Source organism: Corapipo altera, unplaced genomic scaffold, assembly GCF_003945725.1.
Source record: "Corapipo altera isolate COAL_440 unplaced genomic scaffold, ASM394572v1 62, whole genome shotgun sequence".
In the NCBI taxonomy this organism is placed as follows: Eukaryota; Metazoa; Chordata; class Aves; order Passeriformes; family Pipridae; genus Corapipo; species Corapipo altera.
Window position 1 is genome coordinate 9,798,279 of NW_020884894.1, and position 17,847 is coordinate 9,816,125.

General features: G+C 47.7%; 1 protein-coding gene across 3 annotated transcripts; it reads right to left on the bottom strand.

Annotated features, from left to right (window-relative positions):
• Nucleotides 1-40: 40 nt before the first annotated feature.
• On the bottom strand, nt 41-17,554 carry KATNB1 (katanin regulatory subunit B1). 3 transcript variants are annotated; one of them, XM_027646565.1, is made up of 20 exons: nt 17,426-17,553; nt 17,196-17,353; nt 14,000-14,130; nt 12,150-12,267; nt 10,325-10,425; nt 9,789-9,830; nt 9,048-9,131; nt 7,964-8,079; nt 7,405-7,476; nt 6,990-7,140; nt 6,388-6,575; nt 6,137-6,270; nt 5,306-5,353; nt 5,059-5,135; nt 4,278-4,397; nt 3,424-3,573; nt 3,017-3,093; nt 2,548-2,622; nt 1,799-1,915; nt 41-1,215 (listed from the first exon to the last, which is right to left on the bottom strand). In XM_027646565.1, the coding sequence occupies exons 2-20, from the start codon at nt 17,233-17,235 to the stop codon at nt 1,083-1,085; spliced, it is 1,974 nt and encodes a 657-aa protein (XP_027502366.1). In that variant the 5' UTR covers nt 17,236-17,353; nt 17,426-17,553; the 3' UTR covers nt 41-1,082. The 3 variants fall into 3 exon arrangements, with proteins under 3 accessions (XP_027502366.1, XP_027502367.1, XP_027502364.1); XM_027646566.1 differs by having other exon boundaries at nt 6,137-6,267; nt 17,196-17,554; XM_027646563.1 differs by having other exon boundaries at nt 17,196-17,553.
• Between the last annotated feature and the right edge of the window lie 293 nt (nt 17,555-17,847).

The following is a 17,847-nucleotide window of genomic DNA, read 5'->3' on the forward strand; positions in this document are numbered from 1 at the left end:
GGTAAACAGGACTTCAAGAGATTCAGGCATTTAACACGACTTTAAAAAAAAAAATTACAAATATTTTAATAAAATTCATTTAAGTTACAGATTCCTGGAGAACAGGCTCCAGTGTATAAAATGGGAGACAGGCTGGGAAGAGCAGGGAAGCACCAACAGGAACCTCTTTCCCCAGAGGAAAGAAGAAAGAGGGACAGAAAGGTTCTGACAGACATTTATTGGGGGAAAAAAACCAAAAAACGAACCTCTAAGAGTGGTCCAGTGGATGTAGAAAGACATTAATCAGTCCATGTCCCTCTGTTTCTCCACCCTCCCAAATCCTCACCCCCAAAGGCAAACACATACGACAAGTCCTGCTTAAGTCACATATTCTCACAGGTCCAGGAAGACCTCAGATCGCAGCACAGTCTGAAGATATTAATCTCCTGCATCCCTGGGTGCCAGCAGGGATGTCTGAGAAGCCAAGAGACAGCATCCTCTTGGTTCAGGTCCTTGAGACTGCACCAGCACGGTGGCACGGTGTCCTTGCCCAGGTTGGATGAAGCCAAAGGAGCCAATCCCTCACGGCAGCTGATGTTCCTTCTGTACGGAAAGGGCACTCCACCCCACAGCAGGCATTTGTGGGGCGGTCTCTGCAGTCCTGAGCACGCTGCACAGCGACAGCGGGGCCAGCCAGCCCCGGCCCACAGGGCCAAGCGACAAGAACGGACAGCACAGGCGGGAAGGAGGGGCGACAGCGGGCTCGGAGCCGTCCTGCCACGGAACGGCCAGCACACAGAGCAGCCCAGAGCTTGATGCTGAGATGAAGAGCTGAAATGAAGCAGCTTCCCTACAGGTCTTTGCGGGGCCCTCAACCCGCCAGGGCCCCTCACACAGCACACGTCTCTCCACTCAGGTCCTCCATCCAGCCCGTAAGGCACCGGGGCTGGGTGGGCGACCGGCCAGCCAGATTCCACTTCCCTACTGTTCTGGAGGGGGGGCAGGGGGAAAAGATGGACACATGGAGAGACCTGAAATCCAGCCAGACCACGAGCAGAGGGAAGCTTGGCCAGCTGTATTTGCACGTGAGGAAGTGGAGGCTGTTACTCCAGGACAGCCATGAGGAGAAGCAGTTCCCGAAAGGCACTTCCATGGCGGCCACTGAGCCCAGACTTGTTCTTGACGACGTTGCTGATGTTTTTCAGCTGCTTGTAGCACAGCTTGCATTTGTGGAGCCTGCAAAAAAACAGCAGCAGACACAGCATAAAACCTCAGCTGCCTAAGAGATGTGCCTGTTCCTGCAGTGCCAGAAAGGCAATTCAAGCAGGAGAGAAAAGCCCCACAAATGGCCTGGAAGAAGCTGAAATCTGAGCAGAGCTCTGCAGACAAACACCAGGCATTCAGCCCATGTCCTGATGAGACAGGGGAATGGCATTCACATAAGGGCTCTTTCACTCCCCTTTCCCCTTTGGCAGTACAGACCAGGGAGGAAGGAGGTGCTGCTTTCTGAAAGCCAATTCTCAAAGCAGAGCTATCCTGTGAATGAACTGGAAACCCAGGGCCTGGCTGCCAACTCATGTGAAGCAGAGGGTGAAGCCAGAGGGTGGTTTTACTCCCAACACTTTGTTTAGGTGTGACTCAATGCACAGTGACAGAGGGAAAAGCAGTCTCGGCCTTTTTCTTAGAGCAGGAGGGTTTGGTGTTTGCAGACAAAGGGAAGGCATGCCCAGTCTAGTATCAGAGCCTCCACAGTGAGGACAAAGCTCACCCAAGAGAAAAGCTGGTCCCAACAGGGAGCAAGCAGAAGTGTGTGCCTCACCTTTCCTCTCTGCTGATGTCCACTCCAACAGAAGGTGGTGCAGCAAGGATGTCTGTGATGAGTGGCAGGAATCTCTGGAGAATGAGTTTCAGGGATGTGCAGCCAGTCTGCACATAACTGAAAAACAGAGCATTGGGTCCCCTTTGAATTTCTTCCTGTCCTCCCCGCACACAGCCCTCACACAACTCCCCCTCCACCACCTGTAACCAGGGAAGAAGAGCAACAGCCAATGCATCTTGGTTCCAAGGCTTTGACAAAGCAAGCCTGTTCCAAAGGTCCTGGCACATACCCTGCCAAGTGGGACCTCTTTGCTGAAGGGCAAAGATGTCCTGCCAAGGGACTCTGGCAGGAGCCTCTCTCCCAGAAGAAGGAAGAGCAGAAACTTCACCTTAAGAAAGAGGCTGAATTTTTTTTCCCCCTAACAACGAGTCTCCGGGGCTGTTGCAGGACTTCATTACCCTTGTCCCAAGCTGACAGCTTCACTCCCTCCTGGCTGCCAGAGCTGTCCTCAATCCAACACACCTACACCAAATCCCACTATCCTGCTCTTCCTGCCCATGCATACTTTCCATATCTTTTCCCACACACACCTGGCAACTCCATGGCTACTTTCCAGGCATCATATCAGCATTATACTGTATCTGTTGTGATTTCTCAGGATTTTCTTTCAGGTACAAAATGCCCAGTGGAGCTCCCTTATCACTATCTACACCCTGTCCCCCAAGCACACCACGTTCTTGGGGCCTCACCTTTCATATTTACTTTGGAGTAGTTTTTCTATCTGCGGCAGGACTATAGTACACAAATCCAGCTTCCAGAGAGACCTGAAAAGAAAAGGACACATCCTGAGACTGGAGACTGAAGCTTTACAAAGCTGAGTCGACACAAACAACACTTTATAGCAAAATGCCCAGGCAGCAATACTCAAGTTCACTGAGCAAGTTCACTGACACCCCCTTGTGAGAGAAAGTGGCAGGTTCTGACATATTTCATTGACTCTCAGCACAATCGCTTTATGAAGCCCCAAGACTTTGATTTTCCTTGGCCCCAAATAACTCCAGCAGGTACTGGCACTGCAGGCTTGAAAACGTGACTACAAGCACATGCATTTCATGCTGCCACAGCCCACTGGACACGAGGCAGGTCCAAGGCAGCACTCCCTACTCCCAGCCAGATTGCTCTCAGCTATCCCAGGGGCTGCCCTCACCCAGGACTCACGCTTTTTGGTTGACAATATTCAAGAGGTCCACAACAACAGACAGATCGTTGATTGCCACTGCAGAGTCCAGAGAGTTCTGAGAGAGAAGGAGAAGAAAAAGTGTTCTATTGCAAAGCTCAAACTGGTTGGGCTAATGCAAATTAGTATCAAGTGCTGCTTTTCCAAAACAAGGTAGAGGAAATGTGAAGTTCGCTAGGGGAGAGAACTCTCTCAGTGGCAAAGTTTTCTCCACCTTTCTTTGTGACTGTTCAGCCTCAGATGGGATGCAGAGGCACTTTGTGGTGCACCCCTGGGGACAAGACCTGTGAGACCCCGTGTTTTTTGTGAGGCAGAATCAGCCCCAGACAAGCAAACAGAGCTGCTCAGCTGCTCCCCTCAGCAGCCTCAGGTATCTCCACGTCCTTGCCTTGATGTCACTGGTGCTCCATACAGCCCGCACGGTGTCCAGATTCTTGTGGCGGCTGGTGAGCACCACACACATGGTCTCGTGGCCCTTCCTGATCTGGGACATGGCTTCCTCATCCACAAGCTCGGTCTGGCTTTGGTTTTTCACAGCCTGGAAGTACAGACACCAATAACAGAGCAGTATGGCACAGAAGGGTGAGAGCTTTCTCTGGCCTTTGAATGGAAATGCCCAATTTGTTCTGACCTCAGTTACTTCTTTTCTGCTTTTTCTACTATGTCAATCACAAACACGTTTGAAGCTTTGGAAAAACTCTCAGAAAAAGGTGAATTTAAAGTAAGTTTCCAAACCCAGTATGTTTTGATGAAGAACTTAATTCACGTAAACCCTATTTTTTACGTGGAACATTAATCTGGAATCAGCAGATTTCATTACAAAGTATAAATCTTACACAATTTATTAGACTCTCAATTTGATTCCTGCCCATGCCATGCTGGAACCACATTTAGTCTGGGATCATCAGGATGCTCTGGTCTTTATCCTTTTCCAGGACAAGAGAGACCAAGAGGCCTCCAAGATGCAAGAGGCAGAGATTCCTGTAAAATTATTATGTCCATGTAATGGCAGACACCCACAACCTTTGTCTAAACAAATCACTGCCTAGTATGTGGAGTTGTTCAGTGACTGTCTCACCCTTTGCTTTCTGCTTTGGTAACATGTTGTTTGTGAGCAGGGCTCAAGGCTGCTGTGTTCACACTACCCTGCTGCCAATCACAATGGGGGCACCCCAGAGAACCCCCTTTCTGATGCCACCCAACACAGACATCAACTGGAAACCATTGTCCAGAGACACTTACTGGTAGAAAGTCAGAGGCCTTCAGGCCAATGGGCTCATTCCTGGCTGCAGGAATCACTGATGGCTCTGTTCTGGTCGAAGAAGTTGAGGAGGCTATCAGTGGCCTCTGGACTGGATCGGGCTGAAGGAGAAATTGGGATGAAAGCTCTAGCAGCAACAGTCTGGCCCTACTCTGATGACCTTTATTTCTAACCTACTTTCCTCTCACAACAGGGTCCTAAGGCAGAAGCAGTCTCCAGTTTGCTAGCATAGTTTAAGAGGCAATAAAGTATCACTCAGGTACACACCAAGATGTAATTAAGGTTTGTAAAGAACATGGTGATGCCCCAGCAGAAGTGCCAAGTGCTGTTCCTGTTATGATGATCTGAAATTAGGGCAATGGGCTGTGGCCAGCCTGAAGGCTAAGAGAGAATTCTAAAGAAGCCAGTATAATGGATACTGGCCCATCAGCTGCTCACAATTTTGGCAACAAAACAGCCTCAATTCAAGTACTTGCAGAAACCTGGTGCTTGGCTCTCTTCAGAGTGCCCCAATTTTGAGATACAAGGAGAAACACCACTGCAAGAGCAAACATCGAACAAAGACAACAGACACATCCCCTGTCAGAGGCCTGGCCTTGATTCCACTGCTCAGGGATGACACTAGGCAGGACAAAGCCTGGAGCTGCACTTTACTGCCCCTCAGTAACAAATCAGCCTGAGTAGAAATCATAAAGTCTCAAGCACTCGCACATCATTCACAGGGGGAGCACAAACAGCCACCACAGATCACACGGTACATACAAGCTCCTGCTTTGGCAGCGAGGTCTGGACATCCACAGCTTGGCTGGGCTTCGCTGCTTCCTTTGCAGCTACAGGCTCTACCAAGATGAAAAGGAGTGGGAAACAGACACTGAGTGTTCCTCTCAAGTGCTGAGAGCAAAGGTTCTGTATAGCCAGACTACAAGGAGCCGTTTCTGCAGACATGCAGCTCTCCCTCTCCTGAGGGCCATGAACCCCAGTCCCACCAGGGGGTCATTTCCATACTCACCATCCTCAGGAGGGGCTGGAAAGGGCTCATTTCGAGGAGGAGTTCGGCCTACAGAATAAAATTAAAAAAATAAACAAATTAAGGAGCATCCAAGGCTATAGATTAGTGATTAAGACAACCTTGGAGCTGAGAGATCTCCAACAACTCCACACATGAGGGTAATCAGTGATACAACAAGCAGAGTTATCTCTTTCGGACCTTGACACTATTGTTGAGTTTAGACAAAGGCTTTCAGCCTTCATGGATGGGAGGGACAAAACTGACCCTGTGGTTCATTGCTGCTCTAGAGGTGTGAAACATGAGACAAGGCACTGTCACAACAAATTATACTAGAAAAAAATCAGCTCCTGTTAAATTGATTTATATAAGTAAATAAAACCAATGGCTATGAATTCCTTAGAAAGGGCATTGCACAACATCTCCTAAACATCAATGTCTGCTTTAACAAAACCTTTTGCCTTTCATCTTTAATGAAGGCTGCTGACAAAACAAAATTTTAAGCTAATAAAATTCCCGTAACACCCTAATCAGGACAGGAAGGCAACATGTTTACAAGGGAGCTCTGGATTCTGAGCCAGGCTTTAACCAGACATCACTGCACCCTAGTAAAGGTACCACCTTCCAGCTATTCACCAACATGATCTGGGGTTCAGTATCCAAAGAGAATATTAAAGAATATTAAAGTTAAAGAATAATAAAGGTTTCTAAATTCTCCAGTCACAGGTAAAGTCTCTGTTATAGTGAGCCAAAGTTCAGATCTACTGAACCAGTTTAGCGTCTTCAGCTCAAATCCAAACACAACTCAAAAGCACAATAAACCCTGGTACTGACAGATTGCATTCTTGGGCTGGAAGATCTCTTTGTAATCCTCCTGGTTCTTGATCTCAGCCTTTGATTCCTTCTCATCCCGGTCATCTTCACTGCTAGGACTGTGCCTCTCACTCTCTGAGTTGTGCTTTACTCTGCTGTGGAAAAAGAGATGATGTCATGGGAAGCCATGTTGTCAGAGAGACAGAGAGCACTGAGTTCCTGGGACGTTTCCTTAGAACCTCAAAGTTCAACAAGCCAGCAGCCTCCCTTACCTCTGTGGCTTGGTGCAGCTCGTTGAGGGCCTGTCATAGATGCGGCGAAGGGAGGATCCTGTGGGGGTGGGTGGCACAAGAGGCTGGTCGTCCCTGATCAGCCCATGAGGAACAGAATCTGACTTTGGGACTCTGCTGAGATCCACAACGAAGGAAGAGACTGTGCTTTGTGCAAAGGAAACTCCTATCTGCAGAGGCAAGAGATCAAGGTAATTCACCAGGGAGCAGGGTGCACACTAGCCTTTTTGAGAACAGGCAGGAAGGATGGAGTGACCATGAGCAACTCAGTTCAGTGCTCTGGCTTTTTCAACTTGAAGTTGCCAACGATTTATGAAAGGCTTGGATAAAACTTGCCAAGCATAGCTTCTAAATGGTCAAACCAAGCCCCAGTTCCTTCCCCCAGAAGCCAAAGAGAGACAAAGTGGAGCTAAGGCTGCTGAAAGCAAAAGCCCACAACCTTTGTCTAAGGGCTGGGCACACTGCAAGCCCTGGCCACTTACAGTCTGATCCAAGCTTAAAGGTCAGAAGGCCTGCAAGAAGGCAGGAGGATTTTATCTTTTATCTCCCAGCTGCCTCCCCCAGCCTCAGGAGCAGTGGCTTACCAGCTGGTTGTTGCTGATAGATAAGTCAGCTACTTTTCCCCAGTTCACCAAGACCACATCAAAACAACGCTCTGGTTCCCAGCCATACACACGCAGAGAATCCTGGAAGCCACTGTACAGGCAGCAGCCATCTGGGTTGAAGAGCACACACCTGGGAGGAAAGTGGGTGGAGAATCAGGCACAGCATTCCCACCTTGCTCATTCCCTGTGGGTCCCTGACTGCACTGAACATCTCTCATTCCATCTGTAAAGACGAACCTTCTGATCTGGTGTTCACCTGGGCAACCTGGTGGGCCTGTGCAACATCTCCAGCAGCCCAAACTTCTCCCCAGTAAGTTTCCTCTCTCTGAGGAAATCCTCTCTTCACCCCCACTTTAGTCACTGCCTAGCACACCTGAGCAGGAATTGAATGTACCTGACAGGAGTAGCCTCCTCTTCGATACAGCTCACAACTTGAAACTTCTCCAAGTCCCAGAACCGAACAGTCCTGCACACACAACAGAACAAAGTTGCTCATCCCTCTAGAAATCACTGTAGGATCCAGGATTTAACAAAACACTAATAGCTAGAATGACTTCCAGTGTTGTGCACAAATGGTGACCCTACACAGGTGAGTCTAGCTAAGATCTGTGAATCTAGACAGAGATGTTTAGAGCCTCTAGACATGGATGGGCATTTAGAGCTGACCCAGAACTAAGAAAACACTCTGTTAACTAAGCAGGGCTGCCTGCTGTTCACACAAGATGTCAGCTGGATCAGTGAGATGCTTGAGGCTACGCATTGGTTCCTAGTGTGGCAGAAGGTGCCATCAATTTTGGATGAGAAGCCAAGATCCTCATGTTCTGCCCAGCACAGATGGGGTGCTCTGCTGGCTAGAGTTGTGTGACATTCCTATTTCCCATGTTCCTGCAAGGAAGAGCATCAAGAAAGAGAACAGACATACATTTCCCTTCTTTCTCCCTCCCCTTATGTACCTGTCAGAGCTGCCAGAAGCCAAAAGGTATTCATTGGGATGGAATTCAACAACATTTACTGGGCCGGTGTGTCCTGTAAACTCAAACATTAACTTCCCAGCAGTCAGATCCCACAGCTGAAAGGAGGAAAGAACAGAGGGACATTTGAAGAGATTTAATGTTAGAAATTTCCAACACACTCAGGATTTCCTCGTACTGGCAACTTTCTAATCCTTCCCCCCTCCAAGAACAAACTCAAGTCTATCAAAGAAAGCAACAATCAGGGAAAAAGTAGTATCCCAGTCATTTAAGGCAGTACTTTTGGGTTGTTTTGATGTTATCTTTTAAATTTTCCATGTAATTTGTCCCCCAGAAGTTTCTGGTTTATATTTAGAGACTGAGATAAAATACAGCAGTTCTACCTGTCCCCACAAACTGTATCTCAAAAGTAAACAAAAATCCAAAAGCTCTGACTCCCTTAGCAATTCCTTCTTTCTGTGCTCTAGTCTCCACTTAAAAATCCAGTGAAATGACTGATCAGTTCATTTCACGTGAAACTGAAAATAAAATCAGTCCTTCATCTGCATTCCCTCATAGCCCACGTGAGACAACAGTGAGACAACACTGCTTCAGTTGATACTTTGCTGAACTCCTTCTCTTGCTCTGCTCAGCCCTGGCAGCAATTTTCAGACTGGTAATCACGTGCAATGTGTATGATAACACACCCCTACTGAATTAACTGAGCAGAGCCAGAAATCGGTGTGATGAAGCAACATGCTTGTAGACAACTCATTCTGCAAGGTTTACTGAGAGAACCAAGGCCACTGTTCAGGTATCACAACCCTACCACCACCAAAACTTGAACTTTCATGCTCACAGTGCCAACATGTCTATTAGGTAAGTGCATTTCAACACATGCAGCAATTTTCTGGGGGCTACTGGACAGGATGCCCATAAACAGACTGGTCCTTGCAAAGCCACAGGGCTCAGCCAGCTGCCTAATGAACTACAGGCATTTATGAGTGAGTGCTGGTAATGCCTGATGAAAAGATCCCAGCATTCCCACATGCCACGAGCACATAAGGAGGGTGTCACAATAAATTACCTTTACAGTGTGATCATCAGCAGCAGAGGCCACCCACTTCCCATCGGGGCTAAAGCGAAGACATCGAACTGCTTCTGTGTGACCCTGAAATGAGCAAAACAAACAGTATTCTGGCTTTTGTCTTTCAATCCTATATAATATAATAAAAAAATCAATTAAGTGTTTTACACAGTCCACAGCTTGCAGAACACTAAACACCATGCTCAAGACACTACACCCATCCACACTAAATGAGTGTGATCTCTCTCATCTAGACATTTCTGCCAGCTGTTTAAGTATGGTAAATACAGATCTGGCTTCATTAATGAGAATCAATTTTAAATTACACTGACTTACACATGGTCAGACAGAAGTGCTGTGACCCTAAGTATCTGGTTTCTAAATGAATTAATATGCAGCAAATTCTTTGGGTAGAAAAAGGCCTCGAGAACAGAACCATGTCGGTGCAGTGGGGACTTGCATGGTAATACCAGTCACCACAAAAAGAAACCCTCATGGATGCTCTCCATCCCCCACTGAAGTCATTCACTCTATAGCACATGATACCCATTGATATTCCATAATATCCATTTCCTATTCCCATACAGCTCACAGAGACCTGCTGAGCTTTGCCAGGCCACTTCACAAATCATGCAGATCTTATTCTCATGTTGGAAAACTAGGAAGTTATTTGTACATAATCACAAGTCCTCAACAGAAAGCTTTCTCCCCTCTTTGCCTGAAAATAATGCAGCATTTTACCTTGAATGTGAAGATACAGCCTTTTCTTCTTACATCCCAGAGCTACAGGGAAGAAAAAAAAACAAATTATATGTTTGAAGCAGTATGTAGGGAGCCCAAGGGTCCTGCCAGAACAAGAGCTCTCCCTGTCACCAAGCTAACAGACACTGCAGAATGAAGGGGCTGCTGAACCCCTCTTTGCCTCAGGGATGTTTTCTAACCTAAATCCCCGAGCAAGAATCACTCTTCTAAAGTATTTCACACTACAGCAGCTCAATTCTGACAGTCAAATACCAGCTTGATACAACCCACAGCAACCAGGACACCTGTGCTTGCTGACACCAGGTCTAGGCTGGCACCTTACTCAGAGCCACATTCCACACCAGAAGAGTCACACTCATGAGCTACTGCTGTGAAAACACATGCAGGGATTTCACAAGCACTCGCAAACACACCTGCCCACACACGGAAATGACGATGTGCAGCATCTACCAGCATTTCTAGCACTGTTCAAAACAAAGTAAGGAGGGGAATCTCTAGTGGAAGCTGGGTTTTACCTTAATATTGGTATCCAAAGAGCCAGATGCCACAAAGCTTCCAAAAGGATGGAAATGAAGGCTGCAGATATTCGCTTTGTGACCCGGTAAGGTACGAAGAACTGGGAAAAGGAGAGGCAGAGTAGGGAGAAGGAATAGGGAGAAAATATTTAGTAGTTCATTTCCCCCAGGCAGCATTCAGAAGTGTAGCCATCCTATCCTCACCATTAATCTCATGCTAACACAACACACATTAGACATGATATATATTGTTTATTTCTCCAGATACATTATTTTATGGAAATGCTTCTGACTTTACCCTTGCAATGCAAACAAACAGGAACAGAGGGCCCATGTTCAGTGATCCTAATGAAAGTCTTGTCCTTACATATGGAAACTCCAAAGGTCTCCATTCTGAAAATGAGGCAGCTGGCAGGCTGCTGTGGCATCTTTCCACTTGATACACAGCAGTAAAATGGGCTGGGGAAGGAACAGTTTTAGCCAGGAAGTGAAAGGGACATTTGACTGCCTGCAGCACTAACCTTCCAGTGCTATTAGACAGACCCTTTCCTGGGACTCTGCACCCCATCCAGGCACCATCTCATAGGTTCAAATATTCACCCTGGACTCCTTCAATTGTCCCTTGCAAGAAGCATCCAAAAGACCAGGAATGGTCGCTTAGGAAGTAGGAGACAAAGAAACGATCAGTGTTTCAGGAAGTCATCAAGTAACAGCCCTTGTAATTCTGGAAACCAGAAGAGACCAGTAGAACTGGTAGATCATATCTCTTCAAGGAGAGACGAATGTAGAACTCAACTGTGAGGAAGAAAAATTGCTCAGATAATAACAAGGGCAATCCCTCTCCATCATCTGGTGATTCCCTTGGCAGAAATTAGCTCTTGAGTCAGAGCTGGAGTGGTCATTTGCACAGACACTGGCTCATAGGTCTCCTAATAAATTCAGCCAGATCAGCTACTCTCCACTGGTAATGCCAAACTATTCCATAACTGAACTGATTCTAACTGTCTGAATGACAAAAGTGCTTTTCATTACTGATGCCATCTGTGGTTTGCCTTCTTAGCTCAGCCAGTGTAAGCCTATTTTCATTGCACGTTCCCTCTGTGAACAAGTAGCAACCCATAAGAAATACTCATTTTCTGGTATTCCTGCTGGAATGCACTCAAGTGATTTATGACAGCTTTGCAAATTCACTCTCAGATTTGAGGAAAATGCAATAAATAAAACATGACCCAACAGTCAGCCTTTAAAGGATCAGAGCTCAATGAGTTCATAGCTTTTATGATTTATTAAAAATTAAGTCTTTGTCTATTTCATGCAAGAGCAGGAGAGGAGAAAAATTGCTTGAGCTAAAAAGAAAAGCTAGAACCTAAGAATGAGAACAGGAGGTCAGTGAGTGGGAGAATTCTAGACTTAAGTAGAACTTAATACACTTAAAACTTCCAGTCTGGTTTTGGACCCTTTTATTAAGGCTTATTTTAAGCTGAGACTCTGAATACAAATTCTATACACCTAGTTATCTGTACATGCATGGAAAAGGATCTGGAATGTAGATTTCAATACACTCAGGTCAAAACCATAGAAACTAGTTCCTCAGATCAGTATCCCCAGTACATGTTCAAATTTCTGCTTGAGCACGAATACACAGCTCTAAAGTCTCAGCAGAATGGCACAAAAGCCCTCTGAGAGGGCTGCAAATGAAGATTAAAGCAATGCCAGGCTCCTGTTCCTTCTTAAGTCAGGAACCTTCCGGGTCATCAGAGACACTAAGCATAAGGGTTCTCCAAAAAGTGTGCACTAACAGAAGCAGAACCTCATGGACACGTACCTTTGGCAGCTTCCAGGTCCCAAACTCGAATGGACCCTGACCGGGACCCTGCAACAATGAGCTTCTCATTTGGATTGACCTGTAGGCTCTCAATGGGGGTTGTGTGGCCTGTCAAGCTCTGCAGAGAGAACCATTAGTCACAGTCAACAGCTGCTGACACAGCCCTGTATGAACCATGGCATTGTTCATCCTCGAGGGGTAACTCTCTAGCCATGAGCTGGGACCTGGTCCTTTCTCCTCAGCAGCCACCAGTACAGCAGAGCACCCTAAAGCCCATCACTGCACATAGCACAGTACACCCACCTTCCACGTTATCCCACTCTCTGGAGCACACTGACTAATTTTGAAAGGATGCATCGACAGAGACACAGGCAGTTAAACATTAGGTGTGGACGCCCAGACAAGGTTGACACATTCTTACATCATAAAAACTGTGCTGTGCAAGCACAACGGCACCGTGTTTTTCTCTAAATGGGTCATGTAAGTGTCATGAACTGGTTACAAAATCAAAGCAAGAGCAAAAGCAGGGCTACTTCAGAGCCTTCACATAAGGAAGGAGCCACACGTTGCTGCCAGCAATGAGTGTCACAGTGATAACATGGTCCCAATACTGAAGTATTGACTTGAGGCATAAGGCAGTAATTCACATGTATGTATTCCTTTCATCCTTGAGCACCTGAAAGCTTACAAATTACATCACCATTTTGAAAAGGCCTGTATTTAAGTAAAACACAAGAATATTTAGAACTAACTTCAGAAAGACCAATACCACCATTACAGACTTTTTGCTTGCCAGTCAAGCAATATTCTCTGCTTTACTCCTTCCTCAAATATGTCTTTTTAAATAGCTGTGCCAGCTCTGTGCCTCCCACACATACAGAGGCCAGGAACGCCAGCTGGAAGCTGCCTGTTCTACTGGGGCTGTCTTAGGATTCCATGTGCAATTGAAATCTTTTACATACTCTACAGGCAACTGCCTCTGTTTAGTGAGAATCACAGCTCAAACTCAACCTGAGTTGCAATTTTACTTCTCCTTCTTTCCCAGCATGGAAACATCAGGAACCATAAACACTAAAGATGAATTTCAGAGGACAAAACACACAGAATGGAAAAAACAAAGCAGACACATTCTCCTTTCAGCCTTTGTGATCCTACTTTCCTGAGTTCTCCCTCACAAAGTTTGCACTGGCTGGAGCAATGCCTTCAATACCACAACATTATTGTGCTGTTAATTAAACAAATGACAAGGGACATGTGCTAAAGGTGGTTTTCCACAACACCTACTCAAGAAAAAAAAAAACAACAAAAAACAATTCAGGACAGACACCTGTTAAATATATTTATGGTACACTTCAGTGATCACTGCTGGGTAACCTTACTCTTGCTAACACGCTTGCCCAGCATTCCTCCTCCCCAGCCTACAGCAAACTATTGTGACAACCTTTGTGCTGGCAGTCAGGGACCGTGGGACAGGTGGGAATGCATCCTGCTGGGGATGTCTCCTGCTATGACTGCAAACTCCAGGGTATAAAACTGGCCCCTGTAGCCTGCACTATAAAACTAGCTGATCTTACTCTTCCTTTAATTATCTGTAGTCTGGTAACATATAAAGCACAGTATTCATTATCTGAGCAAGCACTGGCCCAGCTCAAGCACCCAGCCATCCCAAATCTCTCTGGAGCAGGGGCCTCACCAGGCACCCAATTCTGTCCTTATCTTCAACTAGAATCTGGTCACCCAGCTTTGTGTTGGTAAACTATTCACCAGTCCCACAGGCTACAGCCCAACAATCTTTCCCCTCATTCCCCACCCCCCAAACCTCAAAAAGCTGACAACAGGCCTGTTCTTACCATGATGCAGTTGGGCTTGCTAACTGACCATATGTTGACCCGACAGTCATCTCCTCCAGTGGCCAACATCCGGCCTGAACCTTTTCCCAGGACTACTGAGGATACATTGCTGCTGTGGGCCACGATCTCTTCTGCACAAAACAAAGCCATCAGTTATTACAGACTAGTATAACAATTTTCATCCCATTCCTCCAAAAGCACTGAAAAAATATTCTTCCTCCAGAAACTTTACAGTTTTCTACAGACAACATGCAGCAGCCCACTGTTCAGATAAGAAGTCACACTATTATCTTGCTTGAAACATTCTCTCTCGGCTCTGCCTGCTGCACTTAAGACATTTGCTGACCAAAGCTTCATGACTCCAGTGCTCACATGGCCTACAAAAAACATCTTCTCCCCCTTGCAGCAGCTCAGGAGCTTTTAAAGATTTGCTCAAGTGAAGCAGGCTGAGCACAGAAGGTCCCTTACCTGCAATAATGCACAGCAGCCAGAGTCACCTAGGGGAAGGCTCTCTAATCCTGTTCTAGAAAGCAGCAGCAGCAGAAAGTCTAACCTGAGAGGAACTGGCAGATGAGCAGTGGTACAGTTTGCTACCCTACCCAGAAAAAAAGTTGGACTCAGCAGCAGGGAGAGGTGGAGCTCCCTTCCCTGAGCTTTGGCAGAGGCTTTGCTACATACCCACTAATACAGGCAAAACTGAGCACTGCAGAGCATGAAACTGTGACAAAGGAGGGTGAGTGTCTATCCAAAAGGGCAGAAAAGAACAAATCTCATTAATGCCACATGACTGTTAAAAAACTGGGGGATAAGGGGAAGCTCTGACGCTGCAGCAACAGAACTCTACAGAAACCTCATCATAAAGAAACCAATTTGGGGCAAAAGAGAAGCTGAATGAGCATCTTTGCTTAGACATCTCATTTGCACGGTGGACTTCTAACTCCACTCAAATTCTTGGCAGGGGCTTTTGGCAGATGCATTTGCATGCCTAATAGTCATGATATTTGTTGGTAAAAAGGCTCAGGAGCATCGATTCAGCTTTCATTCAGATTGTTTGGATGGGAGGAGCAATTTGAACATTTTACACGCACCACTAATCCAAAAGGATATCAGACAGCTGCAATAGTAATTACAGGTACTTTGATCTCAGACTCTCAGAGTGCTTTTTTGAAAGCAAAACAGCCTAACTTTCACCTGGGCTGGGGAAACACCTTTCAAATTACAAAGGTAACCAGACCATAAATTACATGTGAAGGGCAAATCTGAAAATATGCTTGTATTGTGTTGAAAGACCAAATTTCCACATGACAATGGTAAAACAAAGTGTTCTTAAAACATGGACTAGAAGGCAACCAACAGTACAATTAGCATTAATAGACAACTCACTAGTTAAAATTGAAAGGACAGCTGCAGAGCATTGCTGCTGAAATGAGTGTGTCAGCAGCTCTGCTTTTTCCTTCCTCTTGATTTCATTCTTAATATTATATTGTAACTTTATAAGCTTTGAGGAAGCATCCAACCCTTTGTTCACAAAAGCCAGGTGATAATCAGGAGTCTGCCTTGGCCAGAGAGGTTAATCCGCTTCCCCATAAATCTCCTTAAACCCACAAATTATTTTATTTCATTTCTCGTCGTCACCCACCAGCCCAGTAACACTGAACTTCTAATTAGCATTGTTGAAACATTCCTAACACTCAGAATGCTTCTTGCTCTAAGGAGGATGCTAAGATGGGGCAGAGTCTGGCAAAAACCAAGATCAAGAACTCCTGCCCACTTAGGGAACGAAGATAGATCGACTTCCAGCTTTTCCTATGACTGGAGTTTCAGGCATGGGAAGATAACATAGTAAACTGGCTTTCTGCTCAAAAAGATACAAAATTGCTAAGTCAATTATCTCAGACTCCTTCATGTGTTACCAGTCAAGGATACTGTATTTCTGCTGGCCAATTTCTATAGCACATCAAAGATCTACACCAAATGACCACATTCCATTGCTTCTAAGCATTCCTCGAAAGCTCCCATGAAATAACTCACCAGTGACCAGCGAAGCAGACAGAAATTGGTGGTCAGCATCTGTCTACTGCTCCTTCAGAGGAAGAATGGACATAAAAGCAGCAGATTCTCACTGTCTCTTGCAAAGCAATTTCAAGAGAGACACACAGGCCCTGCAAACTCGTTCCTCCTGCAGCGAAGAGCTCAGTGAACCTTCTGTAACCAGTGAGCAGCAGTGAAGGACAACCTCAAATGAGCTAAGTCTGGGGCTTCCTCTCTGACACTGAGGGGATTCCCTGCCACAACCTGGGCTCTGAAGGGGGCTTTCCATTGAATCACAGAATACTCTAAGCTAGAAGGTGCTCACAAGGATCATTGAGTCCAGCTTCTGGCCCTGCACAGGACAGCCCCAACAATCCCACCATTTGCCCAGAGTGTTGTCCAAATGCTCTTTGAGTTCTGTCAAGGTTGGTGCTGTCACTGTCCCTGGTCACAGAGAGCAGAGATCGGAGCTGCCCCTCCACTGCCCCTTGTGAAGAAGCTGCAGCTCTGCCCTCAGTCTCCTCTTCTCCAGGCTGAACAAGCCAAGAGACCTCAGCCACTCCTTGTATAGCTTCCCTCTGGACCCTTCACCATCTTTGGATGCTCCCTAAAAGCTTTATATCCTTCTTATACTGTGGTGCCCAAAACTGCTCCCAAGACTCGAGGTGAGGCTGCACCAGCACAGAGCAGAGCGGGACAATCCCCTCCCTTGACCTGCTGGTGATGCTGGGCCTGATGCACCCCAGGACACACCAGTGGCAAACATCCAACTCTTGGGGCTACCAGGGCACACTGGTGGCTCATATCCAACTTGCCATCGACCAGGGCCCTCAGGTCCCTTTCCGCAGGGCTGTTCTCCAGCCTCTTGTCCCCCAGCCTGTCTGTACATCCAGAGCTGCCCCGAAACAGGTGCCCCATCCCTCACTGCCTCCGTTGTTCTTGTACCACATCGGAGTCACGCGGGGCCAGCCGGGCATTTGGGCTAGCAGCAACCAAAAAAAGATACAGGCCGTGAGCGACCCTTTGGCGACAAGGCTGCGCTATTTCCCGTGCCGCTATGTTTTCAAACGGGGCTGCCAGGAGTTAAAAATTCCAGTCGGCAACGTTCATCCCACACCCAAGGCAGGGATGAGCTGGCTCCTACCACCCCCCGCCCCGCACTCACGCAGCTTCCACGCCGTCTTCGTGGTGACGGCCACGGCCATGGCTCAGAGCGGCGCCCCTGGGGCGGGCACGGCTGCAGCGCCCTCCTCCTCCCGGCGAGGCTCCGCTCCGCTGACGCGTCCTACGGCCGGGCCGTGCACCGGGGCTGCCCCGGCCGCCCTGCGGGCACACACAAACGCGGTCACGGCGAGACCCTCCCGAGCGGCGGCGCGGCGAAGGGCGAGACCTCACCGCTGATGAACATCACGGGGCGGGAGCGCTTCTCGGGTTGCCGTGGGGGATCGCCTGGACGCTGGTGGCGGCGGGGCCCGGCGGCACCGCACCGGGACCGGCACCGGGAACCCCCCGCCTACAACCGGCCCTTCACAACAACCCCGCGCCGCGCCGGGCGGTTGCCCGGGTTGCGCGCGCTGCTTGGCCAATAGGAAGCGAGGGCGGGGCGGTTGCCATAGCGACGGTGCAGCGGCGTCCACTCGCAACGCGGCTTCTTGGGGGAGCACTTCGAGCGCTGCCAATGAGGAGGCGGCGTGCTGAATGGGCGCCGCCATCTTGCGGAGCCGCCCTGAGGGGCGGGGGCCGGGCCGCGGCCGGGCGGGGTCGCGGCGCTTCGTCGGCCGCTCCTCCGCGGAATGGGAGCCTGGGGCGGCCTCGGT

Excerpts from the sequence above, each read along its gene's own strand:
- KATNB1 (XM_027646565.1), bottom strand. The coding sequence starts at position 17,235 with ATGGCCGTGGCCGTCACCACGAAGACGGCGTGGAAGCTGC. Across the intron at positions 6,271-6,387 it reads AGCTGCACCAAGCCACAGAG|CAGAGTAAAGCACAACTCAG; the intron begins GTAAGGGAGGCT and ends CTTTTTCCACAG. Across the intron at positions 5,136-5,305 it reads TCCAGCCCCTCCTGAGGATG|AGCCTGTAGCTGCAAAGGAA; the intron begins GTGAGTATGGAA and ends TCATCTTGGTAG.